This window comes from Aegilops tauschii, chromosome 6 (genome assembly GCF_002575655.3).
Source record: "Aegilops tauschii subsp. strangulata cultivar AL8/78 chromosome 6, Aet v6.0, whole genome shotgun sequence".
Lineage (NCBI taxonomy): Eukaryota > Viridiplantae > Streptophyta > Magnoliopsida > Poales > Poaceae > Aegilops > Aegilops tauschii.
The window spans coordinates 111,610,597-111,630,330 of record NC_053040.3 but is presented as its reverse complement, the minus strand read 5'-3'; the positions used below and the strand labels follow the sequence as shown (position 1 = coordinate 111,630,330).

At 49.9% G+C, this 19,734-nt stretch overlaps 2 protein-coding genes and 1 non-coding gene across 3 annotated transcripts; all 3 read right to left on the bottom strand.

The window, feature by feature from the left end:
• Window positions 1–4,530: 4,530 nt before the first annotated feature.
• On the bottom strand, window positions 4,531–4,654 carry LOC120967671 (U6atac minor spliceosomal RNA). The gene has a single exon (XR_005761397.1). It is a non-coding gene; the product is annotated as a U6atac minor spliceosomal RNA (small nuclear RNA).
• A 404-nt stretch (window positions 4,655–5,058) lies between these two features.
• Window positions 5,059–10,844, bottom strand: LOC109784433 (protein PECTIC ARABINOGALACTAN SYNTHESIS-RELATED). Its single transcript, XM_020343030.3, has 11 exons — window positions 10,430–10,844; window positions 10,299–10,349; window positions 10,117–10,207; window positions 9,362–9,438; window positions 8,849–8,937; window positions 8,005–8,124; window positions 6,917–7,033; window positions 6,554–6,697; window positions 6,334–6,457; window positions 6,025–6,216; window positions 5,059–5,731 (listed from the first exon to the last, which is right to left on the bottom strand). The coding sequence occupies exons 1-11, from the start codon at window positions 10,766–10,768 to the stop codon at window positions 5,369–5,371; spliced, it is 1,707 nt and encodes a 568-aa protein (XP_020198619.1). The 5' UTR covers window positions 10,769–10,844; the 3' UTR covers window positions 5,059–5,368.
• A 2,006-nt stretch (window positions 10,845–12,850) lies between these two features.
• On the bottom strand, window positions 12,851–18,728 carry LOC109784431 (L-type lectin-domain containing receptor kinase SIT2). Its single transcript, XM_020343027.4, has 2 exons — window positions 16,605–18,728; window positions 12,851–14,659 (listed from the first exon to the last, which is right to left on the bottom strand). The coding sequence occupies exons 1-2, from the start codon at window positions 18,563–18,565 to the stop codon at window positions 12,934–12,936; spliced, it is 3,687 nt and encodes a 1,228-aa protein (XP_020198616.2). The 5' UTR covers window positions 18,566–18,728; the 3' UTR covers window positions 12,851–12,933.
• Between the last annotated feature and the right edge of the window lie 1,006 nt (window positions 18,729–19,734).

Genomic DNA, 19,734 nt, shown 5'->3' with positions numbered 1-19,734 from the left:
CGATGATGGTGACGAGCAAGTCGGCGTTCGTGAAGCCGAAGCCATTCCAGCTCTTCCAGAGCCACAAGGAGAGCCTTGACAGGCTGTACGAGTGGGACAAGAAGCTCTACGAGGAAGTCAAGGTATGTTCGATCCAGCACACGCGCTTCTCCCAGAATTTGTATGATCATTAGAAGTTCAGAATTAGTCGAGCAAAGATATGAAATGGAATGCACTTGCAAGCAGAGAGCGCGTTTGGCTGTGGTACGACAAGAAGTGCATGCACCTGAGGAGCCATGTCCCGAAGGGTTGTCACCGTCCCGAAGGGTTGGAATGTCCCGAAGGGTTGTCACCGTCTGCAACAACGAGCTGCTGCCGTAGGCCGTAGCTCGCTTAGCTCATCCGAAGGTGCGTGTATTTATTATAGTGTGCTCAATCGATCCCCAAGAACACTGCCGCGGTAGGTGTTTGATCAATGTTTCACATTGTTGTGTTCTATGTATAGGCTGATAAGGATGTAGCGAGTGATCCGCGTGAACCACCGGGTGATGAAGCGCATGGCGGACGAGGCGAGCGTTCTCTCGTCGTGGGTCGTGCGGTCGTTTATCAAGACTTGTTTTTTTTTTTAATGTTGGTAGTTGATCTACCAAATTCATTGATCAGGAGAAAGAAGGTTGATCCAGTTTATGAGGGAAACCGGACCCAAAAACCATACAAACAGCGCCTTTCGGCGAACAACACACACATCCTCACGAGCCACGGGTCCCTCTGACCGGATCCACCTCCAGGACGATGCCCCCAAGAGAGAACGCGATGCCGACAAGCGCCGCCATCGTCCGATCTAAACTAGATCAAGGGTTTCCCCCGGAGCACGTCGGGAAAGGCAAGGTGAGAGCAGCTACCTCGATGCCTCCAACGAGGAAGCGACGCCAGAAAGCGCCGCCATCGATGACTCCGGCCACAACTGGAGTACGGCTTTCGCCGGCAGTCTCACCTGCATAGCCCGGACCCAAGATCCGACCAGCCTACACATCAAACCACTATCCCTGCCTCCACGGCCAACCGCACCTCCCCGGCGAGCTCGACGTGCTTCCAACCTTGCATCTGCATCCCCCACTGAACGGAGGATGCAACCCCTAGCGGTGCCATTCGTCTCCCATCGAAAGGATGCAACCAAGCACAACGCCATTCGTCTCCTCGAGGATGCAACGATTGCCGGCCATTCATCTTCCGACGAAGGATGCAACAAACCGCTGCGAGGCCATTCCTCTCCCTCCAGCCACCACCATCTCGTCCTCCTACCCGAAGCAGCGTCGAGCTCACCGAACCACCAAACAGGAGGATGCAACACCAGCCGAGGTGCCATTCATCTCCCACAGCTTCGCCCGACACCACCGCTACAGCCACCACACGGCAAAACGTCGCCGGAGCAGGCGCGAAACGCAGCCGCACTCCTATGGCGCCTGATGCCTCCTCGTGCCAGCCCACCATACATCCGCCAACTCCACCTTGACAGCCTCCACTGGCGACAAGATCTGGCCACCAGCGCGCTAGAGGAGCCACCAGCGCGCATCAGCAGGCATCTCCCATCGCGCAAGCACGAGCCAAGCACGCCCGCCAGCTGCCGCGCAGCCCACGACGAAAGGACGGACGCGCCTCCCACCCACAGGCCCGCGGAGTCCCGATCTGGCCCGCGCCCATCGCCGCCGCCAGAGCCCCGCAACCCCGTAGATCTCGCACCGGCCGCGGTGACCGTCTCACGCGCCCCTGGGCGCGTATAGCAGCCCGACGCAGTCACCCCGCACCTCCAGCCCGTGCCCAGCCGTCCGCCATACCCGCCGCCGCGCCTACTGTGGCACGCCAGATCCACGCGCGCCCGCACAGCAGCGGCCCCTCAGCCCACGCACGCGCCGCCTAATCTCCAGCTAGCAAGGCCGCGTCGCCCCGCCTCTAGCGCGCGCCAGGCCGCGCACGCACTCCGCACCCGCGCCGCCGAGCGCCTCCTCCGCCCAGGGGAGCAGCCCCGCGCAGCTCCAAGTCCAAGCAGGAGGGAAGAGAAGGCCCGCCGCCGCCGACGCCGCGCGGGCTTTGCCTGCCGGCCCTCGCCGGCGGCGGCGGAGGGAGGTGTGGTGGGGGGAGTGCGCCCTGCGGCGGCTAGGGTTTCGCGCCCGGGTCGCCCCGCGGGGGAGCAACACGGGGCTCTTCGGGAAGTTTTTTTACGCTATCAAGACTTGTAGTGTATGTACATGTGCTATCCAGATTGAAAAAGGCAACTGAAAAGCCGTATCAGGTGGCGCCTCTTGATCTCCCATGCACCTATGACCTATGAGTGCAATGACCATCTTCTACTGCACATGTTTCTGCTTGTAATTAACCATCTAATTGATTTCAATTCCTTTATGATATGCATGGCAATATAATATGTTCATCAACAACCTGATCACTGACATCTGCATGTGCGAACAAGAGCCGAACAAAAAAAAGTTGAATAGACGGTATCCTACCTGGGTACGCACCTGACTGCATCAGGAGGCGCGCCCAGGGCGCGCCCCGTCCACTAGTCCTTCTATATACATGGCAGGTTTCCCTTCTGTACATGAAAAAACAAACACTTGCATTTTTAGTTGTTTTGGCATGACAACTTGGCGGTTCAATTTTGCTCCCAGCGAATATTCATCAGATATTCGTGTCCTTTAATATTTTCCTTTTCTTTGAGGGACTTCTGGTTCCGGCGAACGAATAACCATTAAGGGCAAAATCCTTCGAAAAAATTGAATCGTCTTTAAACTCTTTTCTTTGTCTCATTTCAAAAATTGACATTTCATGAATCTCGAGATGATAATGATTGGCCTGAAATCCTCGACCGTGTTGGCATCTCTCTTTTTTTGGGAAGAGAATGACGGAGGCCTGGGGAGATCGGATGGCTTAGCGCATCCTGCGCCTACTGGACCTGACTTCGTAGGATACTCTGATAAACTAGTCGAATGGCAAGTTTCGACCTTGAAAGTTGTAAACCCATCTGTTATAGGATCCGTAACATGGTGTAGAAAGTAAAATGTTTTGTAGCGAGTCAAGTGTAATACGATCAAAAGGAAATGGGGTCGATGCTAAAACTCGAGCGATTCCCCATAGGGGGTCCATGCCACATGTTAGGTGTAGCTGGTGTATTCAGCGGTTTTTTGGTTAGTGTGATAGATTGGATCAACACTGAGACACGACCTAGACTCCTACGGGAGGCAATAGTGGAGAATTTTCCGCAATGGGCGAAAGCCTGATGGAGCAATGCCGCATGGAGGTGGAAGGCCTACGAGTCATCAACTTCTTTTCTCAGTTATTTCAAGGCAATTTATAGGAATCCTGATTTTTCAAAGTAGTCGTCAACGGGTTGATCCCGCCAGCAATCAGCCGATTCACTGGTTACCAGCTCGATCATGGATTGTTAGAGAAACTCTAAAGATGCCATAAAAGATATAATTTATATGGAATGCGTTTTATACGTAAGTTGGTCAGGCGACGCGCAAACTTCAAGTCGTCATATTGATTGTCTCCATATCTCTCTTTTTAAAATCTTTTTCATCAACTCAATACTTACCCACTCAATTAAAGGGTTGAAAACACTAATTTAAGCTAAATATTGCATTACAAAGTTCTTACATACGGGGACTGACAACATTTTCATATCATAGGTATAAATTTGCCGTTTTTAGTGTTTATATCATGATTTTGAGCCCCACCATGTCGATGGTGAATGCTATGGATGGGACGCATGTATACGTGACGAGTCGACTTCTTGTCTAGGCACGGCAGTGTGACAGTCCGGTGACCTCGTCTTCATCCCATTTCACCTGTCGTCATCGAGGTTGGATATGACATCTATGTTTGGATGGTTAGAGGAACAGCGATATCCCTAGCCCACCAGGGTTCAAGTCCCGGTGCTCGCATTATTTCTGGATTTTTTCAGCGATGCGCTTTCAGTAGGAGGAGGCGTTCCCGTCGACGATGAAGCGCCCTCGGTGACTTCGTAAATCTCAAGATGATATGCCGGCTCAGTCTCTCGAAGGTGCTCATAGGGATAGGGTGTGCGTTCATAGGGGTGGGTGTATACGCGTATGTATGAGTGCTTGCGTCTGTACTGTGTTAAGAAAAATAGTGTAACAAAAAGCATGGATTTTTTTAATGCATGACAAGTATAGGTGCAATACGGAAATGCTAAATTCTTTTGTAAAACACAGCAAATATGATAAGCAAATCAGAATGTGATTAGTATTAAGGCGCTGCGGATACAAAACAATCAAACAGCTTAACATTTGACGAGTACAGTGAAAAAGGCATGTGATAGGAGTATTTTTTTTAATACGTGACAAGTATTGGTGTAAAAGCGCAGGAAATGGCAAAAATAATTGACGAATACAATGAAAAAGGCATGTGACAGGAGTATTTTTTTAATACGTGACAAGTATAGGTGCAAAAGCGCAGGAAATGGTAAAAAAATTGGGTGCAAAAGCGCAGGAAATGGTAAAAAAAATTGGGTGCAAAAGCGCAGGAAATGGTAAAAAAATTTGGGTAAGATCCGCCGAAGCGGGTAGCCTTAACCGCAGTGTGCTAGAGGAAAGTCCGAAGACCGTTCCCGTCCCTGTCAGGGGAGATGCCAACCGTCTCTCCTTTTTACGAACACGATACGTGGGGCAGCGCTTCCCGTTATAAACCACGCAACACGCTGCTCAGGTAGCGAGGTGGGACTAAACGGCAGCCCAGGCTGCGTGTCTTCCACTGCTCTGCGATTCCCTTCCCTCGAGACTGAAGCTGAGGGCCGTGCCTGAACGAAAAGACACCGCTGGCACACACACTCGTCGATTAAAAATGCAGTAACTTTCTACGTGGCTGGCCCGTGCCAAGAATACAATATCTGGATCAAGAGACCGTGCTTTGCAGAGTGTACACAGAAGCATACCGATCTTGGCGAGGCAGTAGCCTAAGATGGCCAGGAGCACAAGAGTACTTACTGGCTTGCTGCTAGTGGTGTCACATGAACAGAATCAAAAGGGGTTAAAAGAAACTGAGAACTGGCTAGCTCAAGAATGCAATATCTGAACAATTGGCATTTCCTTTTTGCCTCTCGTGGGGTTTTATCGCACGATTAATCAGCCAAGAACGCAATATCTGTTTCGAGAAACCGTGCCTCTGCGCCGTGCATGGATGCACCAATCTAGCCGGTGAACCACTACTGAATTCTGATAATCTACACAACACAAAAACTTAGATAGCCAAGGCTGCAGGAGCACTTACTGCTAGTAGTAGTGTTATATGAACAAAATCAGGAGGACATCAATGAAAGCACTATAGCTAGCTTAGCAGTGGCTGTCACTCGTCTGCCGCTACTCGGTCGGTCTCATGCTCTGCACATGCAGGGGGTGAGGGGGTTCTCCCAGAGGTCGTAGCCGGGGAAGGTGGGCTCGGGGAGGCCGGCCCGGGCCTGGTGCGAGATGACGACGTCCTCAGCAAAGGAGGCCCAGGCCAGGTACGGGTCACCGAGGGACTTGGACATGAGCCCCTTGTCGGGCTTGATGGACTTGAGCCGGTGGCGCCCGCTGTAGCGCCGCGCCCCCATGATGAGCTTGGCGAAGTTGCCGCCATGCGTCATCACGAACACGTCCGACTTGAGGCACACCAGGAAGTCCAGCGCCGCCAGGCTCGTCACGTGCTTCCGGAAGTGCTCCATCTCCGCCGTGCTCGCCAGCTCCTCCTTGGTCACCTGCATACCGCATATATGCAAAATTTACGTCTGTCATGGCAAATGCATTCAGGGAGAAGAGCAGGAAATGAATAAGTCTGTTTCGCCCCTCAACTATTTTGCAAGTCTGGAAGACGATCACTGCTTCGAAACCGGGCATTTAAAGCTCCTCGACTCGTGATTTTTAGATTTAAGCAATAGTTGTGGGGTTTAATGGACTTATTCCAGAATAAAAAGAACTTGATGGAACGTGGTAATGTGTCTGCAAGGGCAGTGAAGAAGCACTTCGGTTGAGCTGTGCAAGTAGTACTCACCAAGTTGGGGAACATGTTCCTGAGGGGAGCCATCCTGTTTTTGCCGCCGTACACTTGCCCTGATGCAACGTATATCTGCGTCTCCCTTGTGTATCCCAGTGCTCGCAGGATCACAGCTATCTCACCAGGCTCAAGGGGGCAACGCCCTTCTTTTCTCTTTTGTAATGCTAATGGCCACAGGTGAGATCCATTCTGCGTGCGGATAATAACATAAAAAACCATTAGAAAGCTATGTTGTGGGCATCACTTTGAAGTTCGATGAGATAACTGCAATTTCAGAACTGCTAAAAAACCGAAATTTGAGATGACCTTAAAGCGCCGTGGCCATTCTTTCTGTCTATAGGCTGCCATCATCACTTTCTCCTCACGTGTTCCAGCAAAATCACAAAAGGACAGGCCCACCATTCCTTTCTCATATCTCAGATGAAGGGCCCTTTAGAAGAAGCGACAATTACTTGATCATCCATTAAGCATTCCCTAAGCAATGAACTCCAAAGAGATTGAACAGAAGAGATTTGCTGTAGCTTACATGTACGGATTCCCGCTACTAGTTCGGTTCCTCATCTTTGTTGCCAGCTTATCCGCCATTTCTTCAATATCAGGTAGGAACTTTAAGGCGTGATAATTAACTCTGCATCTTAGTCGGTTAATCTCCATCGGAACATTGTCATACCTGAAATTGAAGATTTGCATCATATTTATTTCTACTGCTACATCACATTAGAGATTTCGTACAATGCAACTTTTACAGCACAAAATAAACAAAATAAATAAATAAAGAAACAACAATGTTCTCATTACCGTAGCATGGAAGCAGATTGGGCATTTTGGGTTAAGACAACAAATGTATGAATAATTACCACAATATAGTAGCATTCAACTGTTGACTTACCCCAACCTGTCGACAAATGGCTTAATAGACATTATTGTTTTCTCTTTGATCCTTGGAAGTACATTATCAATGTAAAACTGTGCAGATGCATACTTTGGGATGTTCTTCACAGTACGCCTGTCATAGACCACATTGCAATACTGTTATATGCAGAACATATCAACACAATGTAGTCATTTGATCCCTAACACCCGCTATAAGCAGAACAGATATTACATTGAGACAAGTAAGAAAACAAAAAGACAGGTTTACCATGGTAGTGAAAAGAAGTAACAGTTCCAGCAATTCCTGAATCTACATTCAACTTCATAAGAAGGAAACCAGAAAATAGTGTATTTCAAATATCTCTCAGCGAGTAAAAATGGAAATGTATGTACACCTGATTTGATTTACTAGGCTTCAAAACTCCCATTTTAAGCGAATAGTGGTTAATTTGAGCATTTAATCTCTCAGTCCAGTTGTATTAATTTTGAGACAGAAACAAGGATGACCTTCAGAATAAACTGCATCAGATCAGCAGTATACCTACGATGGTGGACCTCAGTCTAGTCAGCCTACTTTCTAACAAAAAAGTATAGCTATGATAGATAACACACAAGATTTACAGTACATCAAGATGGATGTAATTTTGGACTTCGCCATAAGATAAATTCAATTGAATTATAAAAAGAAAGCCACTGATGACAGAAAATACGAAAAAGTTCAGTGCCACTAGTATTTGCGGGTTGCTGGAATGTCAATTTCAGAAAGGTAGCGGTAGTGGCCACTTCGATTCACAAGATTCCAGAACACACACGGATAGTAAAACTGTAGGATTGCAATGTCACACCTCAAATCCTCTAGGATTGATTGCACCAAAGGAAACCATATTTTTTTGGAAGAAGTACTACTCAAGGAAATATTCCTATGAAATAGAGTCCGCGATGAGTTTAAAGGAAAAAATTCATATGGATTACAGTCCTAAAATCAAACAACCCATATAGAAAGAATCTAAAAGATTGCAATCCTCCAAAATTCATACAAAAATCCTTCGAAGCAAATATGCCCTAAGACTTAAGGCAGGGAGTAAAAGAAAATGCATAACCTACTTTATACTGGTGAAGAGTTCATCTTTTTCTGTGAACCAGTCAGGGATGTCTCGGACAATTCGTACGTCGTCCTTCAGATAGTTTATAAAATGATCCACATCAAAGATATCTTCAAATTTACTGCAGAAAAACCATCAACATTCATAATACGAAGTCAATATCATTAGATGCACCATGAAATTAACTTTCATATTATATAACATTACTATTGTAGATGTTGATATTTTTTAATATAATTTTGGTCAAACTTTGCGTAGTTTGACTTTAAATAAATCTTAATATGCGGAGTAAAAAGAAACGGAGGGAGTATCAATTAGTTCATTATTCAAAACCCAGTATGGGAGTAAGAAAACTTTAAACCTGCAAACGCGATGTTGTAAATTTTCCACTTTATAAAATTCATATTGAAACTCCACTTCAATGTCAATGTACAATGTAGTCACTAATTCACCAGTGTAGCATCAAGGAGGATTTGCCCCTGATTAGGATATCCTATAACAACAATACAGTCATAGTAAAGCATGAAGAAGAACAGTGACTTTCGCGAGCAGGTATTTTGATCATTCCAGGAGTAGTACAAGGGAAAATTATCCTTAAGATGAACCCGATACTCAGACCAGAAGCATATTGGTGTCACATGCCTGCAGAAAAACTGACTGATTCGGCTAGAATAACCATAGTTCATTTTTTTTAAATCTAGTAGGACAATATCCTCAGTTTAACTGACAATTTCATTAGAATATCTGTGAAGCGAATTTTGTATAATAGGACTATCAATTAAAGAACAATATACCAGCAGGGGAATAGACAAGTAGAAGAAGTAACAAGAGAAAATAGCACTTACGTCTGGTCTTTCCATATTTGGTCCTGCTTCAGAACTGGCAAAATAAGTGTTGCTTCCATTATCTTAGCAATTGCAACAGCATTACATATCTGCAGAAACACCAAAGGTTAGAAAGTAATAGGCGGGCCTATGTTGTAACTGAAACTCAATGTCAGCTTAGGAAACTCGTTACGACTACCCACTGCTTAAGAAATTGGCATGATCTTCTTAGGCAGGTACATAAATAAGTATTAAACGACAGGAGAATATAATTTTATTTCTTAAATAAGCAACAGAAGATCATTGAAAAAACATGCTATAAAAAGGAATTAGCATAAATATATTGAAGGTGTAAGCTGATGACACTTAAGCAACAACCACCATCATAGGAAAAACAATTCTCATGTAACAGCGAGATTCAGAGACTCAGAACTATGCTTAAGCAGGAAAAAGCATTGCACCATTGAAACAAATATTTAACAATCACACAAAATAAGGTGAGGAAGGCTGAGAAAAACAGGAGTGCATACATACAGCTATTCTTTGCTGGTTCAGTCCACCCTCGGCATGAATAAAAATATACCCAGAGGTTTCGTTCTCAGGTGGGACATCTGCGTCATATACAATGATATAATTATTATCACTTATCAGGGCCCAATCATGAAAGGAAACAAATGTTTGATGTAAAAGGCAGAAGTTGATGTTGTTTTTTTTTGGACCGAAAAGTTGGTAAATATAAAAGAGGGTGCACATCTCTCCACTGACTGAGGTATCCTTTCTTGCAGGGAAACACTATGGTTCTATGGGGAAATATCACAAAAACATGGCTAGAAAATGTTTTCATCAGAACTGGCATTGTGCTTTACATAGAAAGTATTCTATGCTCTGACTCGCATTGCTAACAGAAGTCTATGAATGAGAAGTGCATTACAATTTTAACCCCACATTAATGTTGGCAGTATTTCATAGCAATAAGATGGATTCAGTTCCCATATGCTGCGTCATAAATCTGCAACCTTACATGGAAATGGAAGTATGGAAGTATGGAACTATGGGTCACAATTCGACTCTCGAAGAACACCGTAGTTCAGGTTTTAGCCACCCTAACAAATTTCACACATCACAGTAATCACTAAACATACCAAGAGTTAAAAGAATTGCCATAAGTCTAGGTTGTGTGGTTAAGCAATAAGCGACCTCACAGTGACTGAGTACAGCAAGGCTAAAAGTGAATGGTGCAGCATATGCTACATTTTTTGTCTTTCAAGTAATGTCAATGCTGAACTTGCCTGAGGGCTCATCGCTTCGACGCTCTGCGCAGGGCTTCCAGGACGCGGTGGCAGCACGTGGGTTCTCCCACAGTGAGAGAGGCTCCTTCGTCTGCGCCCAACACAATTGAATTCATCAGAACAGAAGTTTCTCACGTGAACACGAATCGCCAGAATGGTTGCCGAGATCAGGAGCACTTCACCTGAGGGCAATGCAGCGTGATCCCCTCCTTCTGGCACAAGTAGGGCGCGTTCTAGGATAAACAAACAAAAATGTAAGTGCTAGGTTGGGATTCTGATGAAACCGAGCGCAGAGGGAGGAACGGGAACTCACGAAGCTGGACCAGAGGGAGGGCGCGGAGAAGAGGGCCGCGAGCAGGAGGAGCGCGAGGACGGCGAGCAAGATCCGGTAGGAGAGGGAGGCGGTCGGGGGCCTCGGGTCCTCAAGGGCGAGGAGGGAGCGGAGGGGGGACGGAAGGAGCTGCTTGTGGTGATGGTGGTGCGGGAGGAGAGGTGAGGAGCGATGGGCGTCCTTGCCGTCGTCGTCGCGGCCGCGGGCGGCGGAGGTGGAAGCGAATGGGGAGGAGGCGGAGGACGCGTCGGAGTCGCGCTTTGCCGGAGAGTTGGATGCGCGGGCGGCCGCCGCCGCCGTCGAGTGCCGAAGCTCCGCCATCGCTTCCGCCGGCGGCGCGGTGCGCGTCGGGAGTGGGAGTGTAGTGCCTGTTTCAGCGTGCAGTCTCGGGACTTCGCTTTCGGTGCGTGACGGTAGTGGGAGCGCACCTGAGTCGATCTCGTGCTTCGATTCTCGATCCGACGGTTGTGAGTGGACAAGTCATCCCTGACTTGGGCACAGTAAATCGTGGAAACCGTGCCTTCCACTTGGCTATGGAGGTCTCGATTGCTCAATCTCAGTCGAATGATACTATATTAGTTAGATCAACGTGGAGATCTGTGTAAATTTTCTTTGTGTTCTGTCACTTGATCGAGACTTTGTTAAGTTTCAGTCACTAAGATGGGAGGAGCTTTCGTGGCATTTTATTAATCGTCAAATAGCCTTACATCATTTGCAAGAGCTAATTATGCAATGCTCACAGTGAAAAGGAGTTAAAAAAAGGTAATCATGCATAATAAACATATGTTTGGTTCAATGGGACATGTTACATGGAGAGAACATATAACAAAGAGCTCTAAAAATGCATAAAATATAGAACCATCAGTTGTCCTTGCCCTTGGCAGTGCCCTTGACATCTTAGGTGGTGTTTGGTTCTCTAGTCCTAGGACTTTTTCTAGTCCCTAGGACTTTTTGAAAAAGACTCTCAAGGAGGTGCTTCTAAGGACTTTTAGCAAAAAGTCCCAAAATAGTCCCTACCTGTTTGGTTTGCTAGGGACTTTTTTTAGTCCCAACACAAAAAAGTCCCTGGAACCAAACACCCCCTTAGTTGCGGAAGTAGAGCTCGAAGACGCAAAATCGATCGAGCCGGATCTGCCCAGCCCATCGTCGGAGTTGTCTATCCGTCCTTATCCTCCTCCTTCTCTTTGGAGGGTAGTCCGGCCATGCCACGGACCGTCCGGTTCTGCTCTCGTGCGAGGGCCCGCATCCTCCTCCTTTTTCACTTCTAGAGGATGTGGAGTCGTGGACACAGATGACTTCCTCGTTCAAGGCCATGTCGGCAGCAAGGCAGGCATCGGCCTCCCGCGCCCATTGCCTCGCATGATGGGCACACCCCTCCCTATAACCCTCATGTGCATCCACACCGGAGTTGGGGCGAGAGACGAACCTCACCACATCTGGCGAGGCAGAGGGCACACATCTCGAGCCACCAGCCCCGACAGATTCGAGCGCCATTTTGCATCGGTGCAATGGATTCCAGCGGGATCAATCTCTAATTGTGAGCGGGCTCACTCCTCCTGGGAGTGGCGGAGGGCCATGCGAACGACCATCGCCTCCTCGTCCCCACATGGGACGATGCCCCAGTCGACTAATCAGGAGATCTCGGAGTCGGATCCGCTGCCTAACATGTCGGAGATCGTTGAAATGGAGCTTGGGGGTGGGGTGGAGTGGAGTGGCTGGGGTTTGGGCCGGGATGCGGATGGTGACGAATATATCTGGGGTCGAGTGGGGCGGCGTGGAACAGATCCTACGTGACAGACTTGCTCGGGAGCGTCCCGATCTCCTCATATCCGACACACATTTAGGCTAGATATGAGGGGTGCCGGTCAACCCAAACATATATGGCTGGTTTGAGACTCCCGACTGGGTCATGTTTTTGTGACCGATCACTAACCGAGCCATCTGCCCAGACATATAGGGAGCGTTCGACGAGTCTGGGTGTAGATGCTCTAAGAGCTTTGAGTGTGCGTGTGGCTGATTAACTTGAAAGTAGACCAAGAGTGTAGTGGTCTAAGTTGTAGCAACTTCTTGTTTGTCTAAAATACATTCCATACAAATCCAATTGGTTTCATTCTAAACCATGTCCGACAAGAATAGTTGTCATGTAAACTCGAAACCTTATGCAAGAAAGAATGCACGTAATCTATTTGCCAATATTTACCCACCTCTTATTTCCAAGCAATCATTGAAATCTGAACTATGGTGTGATAGTAAAAATGAAAATGAATTTACATAATATCAAAACCAGAATATGTTTGTTAAGGTGCCCTACATACGGTTAACAAGATCCACTTATCATGTCATATGTCACCTAATATTTTAAGTATAACAAGATCCACTTATCATGTCATATGTCACCTAATATTTTAAGTATCGTAATATTATTTAAAGGTGTTAAGAATTCGAGCAAGTACATGATACAGTATTAAAATCAAACATCATGTGTGTCATCTTCCGCCAGAGAGGTCAGATATGGTGCCAACGGTCATCGTGGTCGATGAGAATGGGCTTGACATGGAATGCAACTCCTTTCTCTCCTTAAGAGCTAACAAATTGAAGTTCAAGGTTGCGCGTGTCATCTCCGGGAGTGGCAATTCTCCATCAAGATAGTGCAAAACTTGCTGCATCGTGGGCCTTGCAGAGGGAGACGGGTGTGAGCAGAGCAGTCCAATCTTGAGAATTAGGCACACCTCATCGGAGTTGTACTCGTGTTGCAGCCTTGGATCCGCTGCCTCGACGAGTGACTCTCTATGCAAGTGCTCGAGTACCCAGTCCGCCAACAAGATTTGGTTGCCTTGCTCGTCTTGCTTGATTGGTCGTCGCCCGCAAGCAACCTCGAGCATGAAAGTTCCGAAGGCGAAAGCGTCCGTCAGAGGGGTGGCTTTCCCCGTTCTCACTAGCTCCGGTGCTAGGTACCCCGTGGTTCCAACCACACGTGTTGTTTGTGGGTTGGTGCCATGCTCATACAGCTTTGCAAGCCCAAAATCGCCTAGCCGTCCATTCATTTCCTTGTCGAGGAGCACGTTGCTTGTCTTGACGTCTCGGTGGACGACGACTTTCTCCCACCTCTCGTGCAGGTAGTGCAAGCCACAAGCGACCCCTTTGATAACATGCAGCCTCTGAGCCCAGTCCAAGGTGAGGTCATCTCCATCTCCTTGGCCGTATAGATACTTGTCCAGGCTACCGTTTGGCATGTAATCGTACACCAAAATGAGCTCGTCTTTTCGCCGGCAATAGCCAAGTAACTGCACAAGATTACGGTGTTTGATGCGGCCAATACTTACGATCTCCGCGACGAACTCCTTCACCCCTTGCTTGGATCCATGGGACACCTTCTTCACGGCGATCTCTACCCCGGACGCCGGAAGCACCCCCTTGTACACCATGCCGAAGCCTCCTGCGCCAAGCAGGTGCTTGTCCTTGAACCCATCTGTGGCATGGAACAGATCTTTGTACGCGAACCGGTGCGGCCCGAACTCCATCTCCCAATCTTCCCGCACCTCGGTGTACCTCAGGCGCCTTCTCACGAGCAGAACCAGGGCGGCGCCGATGGCGAGGACGACGACCGCGCTTGCTATTGGCAGGGTTATCTCCAGAACTCTTGAGCGAGGCTTGGACCCCAGCTGCGGCAGCTTTGGCAGCTTGGCGGCGTCAATGGCCGGGGCAGGCCTGTCTATGCCCAGGCTCCAGCCGAGAACGTAGTGCCGGGAGTTCACCGGGCCCGTCGACGACGAGAAGCCGATGTACGACGGCTCCGTCAGCACGGTCGACAGGTTCTGGGTGGCGCTGACCAGCGGCTTGCTGGGTCTCGCCATCCCAAGGGGAGCCATGGTGACATCGATCTGGGTGGTCACCCTGTCGTAGTCCACCCACACCTGGATCGCGGCACGGCTGATAAGGCTTACGTTATGGAATCCGCCGCCGTTACGGTCGTCGTCGTAGTAGCCAGCCTCGTGGGACGCCACGGAGGCGAGGCCGTTGATGTCGATGCCGACGTGGTTGGCGCTGATGTCGCGGAACTCGATGTTCTGCACAGTGTCCAGCTCGACGGCGAACAGGTGGTTGGCCGCGCGGCCGTCGTTCTGGGCGTTGGTGACGCCCAGGTACTGGTCCGTGAGCCCGGCCGACAGGCTCCTGACGCCGGGCGCGACGACGAGGGCCAGGCCGTGGGTGCTGAAGTCCGTGTAGCTGGAGACGATGGCGCAGACGAAGGCGACCGAGAAGGAGCGCACCGTGCCGCCGCCGCCGTCCGGGGACCCGCGGAGGCGCAGCGGGGCCGGGTGGAAGGCGTGGCCCTTCTGGTGGGTGGTGGCGTTGGTCAGCTCCACGAGGCCGTCCGCCGTGATGGTGGCGGCGCCGTCGAGGGCGAGGCTCGAGCCGGTGAAGCCGGCGTAGACGAACTGCTCGCCGTCGGCGGCGGCAGCGACGGGTGGAAGTGGAAGGATGATGCCAGCGGAGAGGAAGGGGATCAGGAGGAGGAAGAACATGTGCACCATCGCCATTCGTGGACTGAACTGATGAAGTGACGAGGCGCCTTTCTGAAGAGTTGTAGAATGCGTCTGCGCGAGCGAGGTTGTATGAAAGTCACATCATCAATGGCGGACTGATTTCATTGGACAGTAGTATTAATTATCTGACTCGGACGCAGCAGTGTGAACCGATGACCGACCGCCGGCCGGCGGGCGGCGGCTAGTCCGCAGGAAGACGGCGACGTGTATCTTGGAACATGGATCAGGAATCCTCAGAATGAAGGTGAGCCACAGGCCTGCTGTCCTCGGGAGAAAAATGCAGGAAACGGCCGATGGAGTCAGCCAATCAGTCCAAGTCAACAAGGACGCAGCTACCATGACGACGCCAACTGCGCACAGTGTACTGAGCCCCGTCGCTGTGTGGGTGTAATAAAAGTCTGGTCTAAGGATCACCTTGGATCGGTCTGAAAGATGAGTACCGCCAACTCTTCTTGATCTTATCATTTCCAATATACAGCATATTTTCTCAGGTACTGCATTCCAATATAAACTTGCTGGTCCCAGCCTTGTACAAGTGGCATGCTGTTGATTGATTGATTAACAATGCCGTCTGGCTGGAATAAGGTTTGCCTAATGCCACACCAGCATGCTCACCTCAGGTCAGGCTCACAGTGGCAACTGATGTTTTGGATCAGAGGAAAATTTAGTGTCGATGATCCAAACAAGGGTGTCGCATCAGTTGGCAACTTGCCGTGTTCTACGCAAAACAATGTGCAACGGCACTTAAAAAAAAGTCAAAGGTTGATTTATTTCGGATGCATTGACATACAATGTGCCTGATTTAGAGGGTGCTTGGATCCAAAGAACTTATTTTAGTCTGACTAAAAATAGTCTTTTTAAGAGGCTAAAGTTCCAAGCACCCCTGACTAAAGAGGGGCTAAAACTAGTTTTGAGACTAAATTTTTTTAGTCAGGGGTACCCCTACTAAAATGTGGATTAGTCTTCTCTCTCCTCATTTAACTCCTCTCCTTTAACACAGACGAGTTCTGGATTGGAGGGTTTGGAGGATAATAAATGCTCATTAACTTGATTTTAGTCTTTTTAGTATTTGGATCCAAGCATGGATGAGGCTAGCAAAGTTTTAGTCCCACTACTTTTAGTCATGGGACTAAAACGTATCCAAGCACCCTGTTATTTTATAGTTTTGCTAAAACACATCAAGCGAGAAGAGATTAAGCATGAAAATCGGAAATTAACTATTGCCTCTCTATAAATGGATTTGTGTCTATCGCAAAAGAAAAAAGAATGAACTTACGCAAGGAAGAAAAACTGATTCTCCCTCTTCTTCTCTTATACTCATCATGCCAAGAAATAAATAAATATATGTAGGGCACAATTCCCCCCTAAAAGAGCTTAAAATCTCGGGCATTAGCACCAGTGCTGTGCACATGGTCATTCAGGCAAGGCATATATATTGATGAGCAAATATACCATACACAAGTATGAGCTTAATTGCCCATATACAAGATACAAGGAATACATACAAAGAAACCAATGTTAACACCCTATCCTATCTCTCGTGCACAAGGCTAGTGAGGCTGTTAACGCTCTCCACCGACGAAGGATAGGACATGATGTACGAATCAAACCCTTCATTCTGCATGAACGCCAGCATCTGGAGGCTCAGGTGCGCCGGAACTAGTTCCGGCACCGGCATATCACCATTCAGGTACTGCAAGACTTGCCGCATAGTAGGCCTTGCTTCAGGAAACGGGTGAGAGCACAACAACCCCACCTTCAGCACCACACACGCCTCATCGGCATCGTAGTCGCCTTGGAGCTTGCTATCCACCGTCTCAACCAGTGACCCTCTGTTCCAGTGCTCCACCACCCAGTCTGCCAGCATGAGCTGATCATCCTTCGAATCTTGCATGATGGGCTTCTGCCCACAGGTGACCTCCAGCACGAATATGCCGAAGGCAAACACGTCGGTCAGGATGGTCGCCTTGCTGGTGCGGCCGATCTCCGGGGCTAGGTACCCTATGGTTCCAACAACATGCGAGGTCTCCGGGTCGGCAGTGTGGTCATACAGCATCGCGAGCCCGAAGTCGCCGAGCCGGCCATTCATGCCACTGTCGAGCAACACGTTGCTGGCCTTGATGTCGCGATGGACGACAACTTTCTCCCACTCATCATGAAGGTAGATTAACCCCGATGCAATGCCTTTGATGATCCCAAGCCTCTGAACCCAATTCAGAGTACCATTGTGCTTGTCGTCGGCCTCCTGAGGTTGAGAGTACAGGTACCTGTCAAGGCTCCCGTTTGGCATGTACTCGTACACCAGAAGCAGCTCACCTTGCCGGCGGCAGTAGCCGAGCAACTGTACGAGGTTGGGGTGCTGCATCCGCCCTATGCTGACGATCTCGGCGACGAACTCCTTCATGCCCTGCTTCGAGCTGTGCGACACCCTCTTCACGGCGATCTCGCATTTGGACGCCGGAAGAACTCCTCGGTACACTTTCCCGAATCCTCCTACCCCCAGCAGGTTCTTGTTCTTGAACCCTTCCGTGGCGCGGAACAGATCCTTGTAGGAGAAGCGGTGCGGCCCGAACTCCACCTCCCACTCCTCCCTCAGCTCGCTGTACCTCAGCTGCGTTCTCCTGAGCAGGACGAGGGCCGTCCCCACCAAGAGGACCACCGCCGCGGTGACTATCGGCAGGATGACCTCCATGGCCTTGGACCTTGGCTTCGGGAACTCGCGGGGCAGCTTCGGCAGCCTGGCGATGTCGATGGCGGGCGCGGGCCCGTCCACGGCGAAGCTCCACCCAAGGATGTAGTGCCGGGAGCTGACCAGGCCCGTCGAGGACGAGAAGCCGATGTACGCCGTGTCTGGGATCACCTCCGAGAGGTCTTGCACCACCGAGAGCAGCGGCCTCGCCGGCCTGCGCGTCTTGAGGGGGGCCAGGGTGACGTTGATCCTGCCGGTCCCGCCCTCGTAGTCCACCCACACCTGCATCGCCTCGTGGCTGATGAGCGTCAGGTTGCGGAACTCGCCGCTGCCGCTGCCGTCGTCGTCGTAGTAGCCGGCGTCGGTGGAGTTGACCGACACGAGGCTGTTGATGTCGATGCCCACGTGGTTGTCGCTGAGGTCCCTGAACTCGTTGTTCTGCATCGTGTCCAGCTCCACCGCGAAGACGCGGTTGGTCGCGTTGCCGTTGTTGCTGCTGTTGAGTAGGCCGAGGTACTGCGCCGCCATGGCGCCCGAGAAGTCTGCGGTCGGGGCGACGAAGAGCGCGATGCCGTTGGCGCTCACGTCGGGGTAGGCCGACAGGATGCCGAACACGAAGGAGGAGGAGAAGGAGCGGCCGCGGAGGCGCAGCGGGGTCGGGTAGATGGCGTGGCCTTTCTGGCGGAGCGTGCCGTTGGTGAGCTCCAGGAGGCCGCTCCCCGTCACGGACGCCGCGCCGTCGAGGAGCAGGCTGCTGCTGCCGGCGAAGCCGGAGTAGACGAACTGGTGGTCGTCGTCACCGGCGCCGGCGCTGCGGGCTACATGGTTTATTATGAACCCCACGAGTAGGAGGCGTAGGAGCACGAGCTTCTTGGCAGCCATGGTTGTCACTTCACTCACGGTCGAGGCTATTTTTCTCTAGTAGTTGCGCAGAGCCAAGCAAAAGTAGTGGTGCTTTTCTGCTTGATGCTCTCGCCGAGACGAGAGCTGCACAAATCATCGAGCATCAGAAGAGAAAACTTAACCTTAATCAGTCAAAGGGAGTCGCTTAGTCTAACTTTTACTATGTCCTTATGTCCTTGGTGCTCATCAATACTACTGTCGTCTACTCGACAACAACATGTGTGAGAGAGATTACACATCTGATGGGGGGAAGGCAGGAAGTTTCGCTGCCGTCTTTGACGGGCAATGTCCAAAGTCGTCGATGGGTACAGTTGCCACCCGTAGCATGCTGTTTTCTTTGGGTGTGAAACCATAGCAGTCCCGATCAGCTAGAAACGTTTTCATAGGTGTCATGCTCACTCCGCGGTTTTGGACAGGGAAAAGTCTAAAATAAATCTTAAACTTGTAGACAAAAGCTAAATCAAACCCTGATCTTTGAATCCTTGAAATTAGCACACCGAATTCGCTGATCCCGGTCTATTTTCTTTCCCTAATAATAATAAAGCACGGATTGACTTTGTCGGGTTCACCGTCACAATACGCTTTCTTTCTGTAAATTTACGCTTTCACCAATTTAAAATATATAAGCGAGGTGGTACTAATTCGGGGAACCACGTCGTGTGCATCAAACGATCCAAACAATACCCGCCCGTGTGCTTCGGCCCAGTAAATCAGGCCCACATGCCCGTTTGCAGCCCAACAAATAATGGCGCAACCACCAGAGCTAGCTGTGTTTGTTGTAGAAAAGCACGGGCTCTCCCTCTCCTCCCGATCTCAGCCGCCACGAGGCGACCGACCCCGGCGACGCTCGATCCGGTGCTGCACCGGCCGCCGGTCGACGCCGGCGAGGATTTGTGCCCTCTCCCGACCCACGTCTCTCTCTCGCGAAATAGGATTGGGCGCCGCCGCCGTTTTCCTGGTTGAAGGTGGCCAGAGCGCCTGCACGGGAGGCCTTTGTCGAGCGAAGCCCTGGATCACGCACGGCGTTCCCGCGGAGGGACAGGGCGGCGGATTCGAGGATGGGCGCGGCAGGCGGAGCTCTGTCCTCCTTTGTCCTCTCCCATCGAGCGCTGGATCGAAAAAGCATCAGCTCACCCCACCTCCATCCT

Coding starts and splice junctions, on each gene's coding strand:
- LOC109784431 (XM_020343027.4), bottom strand. CDS start 18,565: ATGGCTGCCAAGAAGCTCGTGCTCCTACGCCTCCTACTCGTGGGGTTC. Junction 14,660..16,604: donor GCGTTCATGCAGAATGAAGG/GTTTGATTCGTA, acceptor CACGGACTTCAG/CACCCACGGCCTGGCCCTCG.
- LOC109784433 (XM_020343030.3), bottom strand. CDS start 10,768: ATGGCGGAGCTTCGGCACTCGACGGCGGCGGCGGCCGCCCGCGCATCC. Junction 8,938..9,361: donor TGAACCAGCAAAGAATAGCT/GTATGTATGCAC, acceptor GTGTTTCTGCAG/ATATGTAATGCTGTTGCAAT. Junction 5,732..6,024: donor GGAACATGTTCCCCAACTTG/GTGAGTACTACT, acceptor TGCGGTATGCAG/GTGACCAAGGAGGAGCTGGC.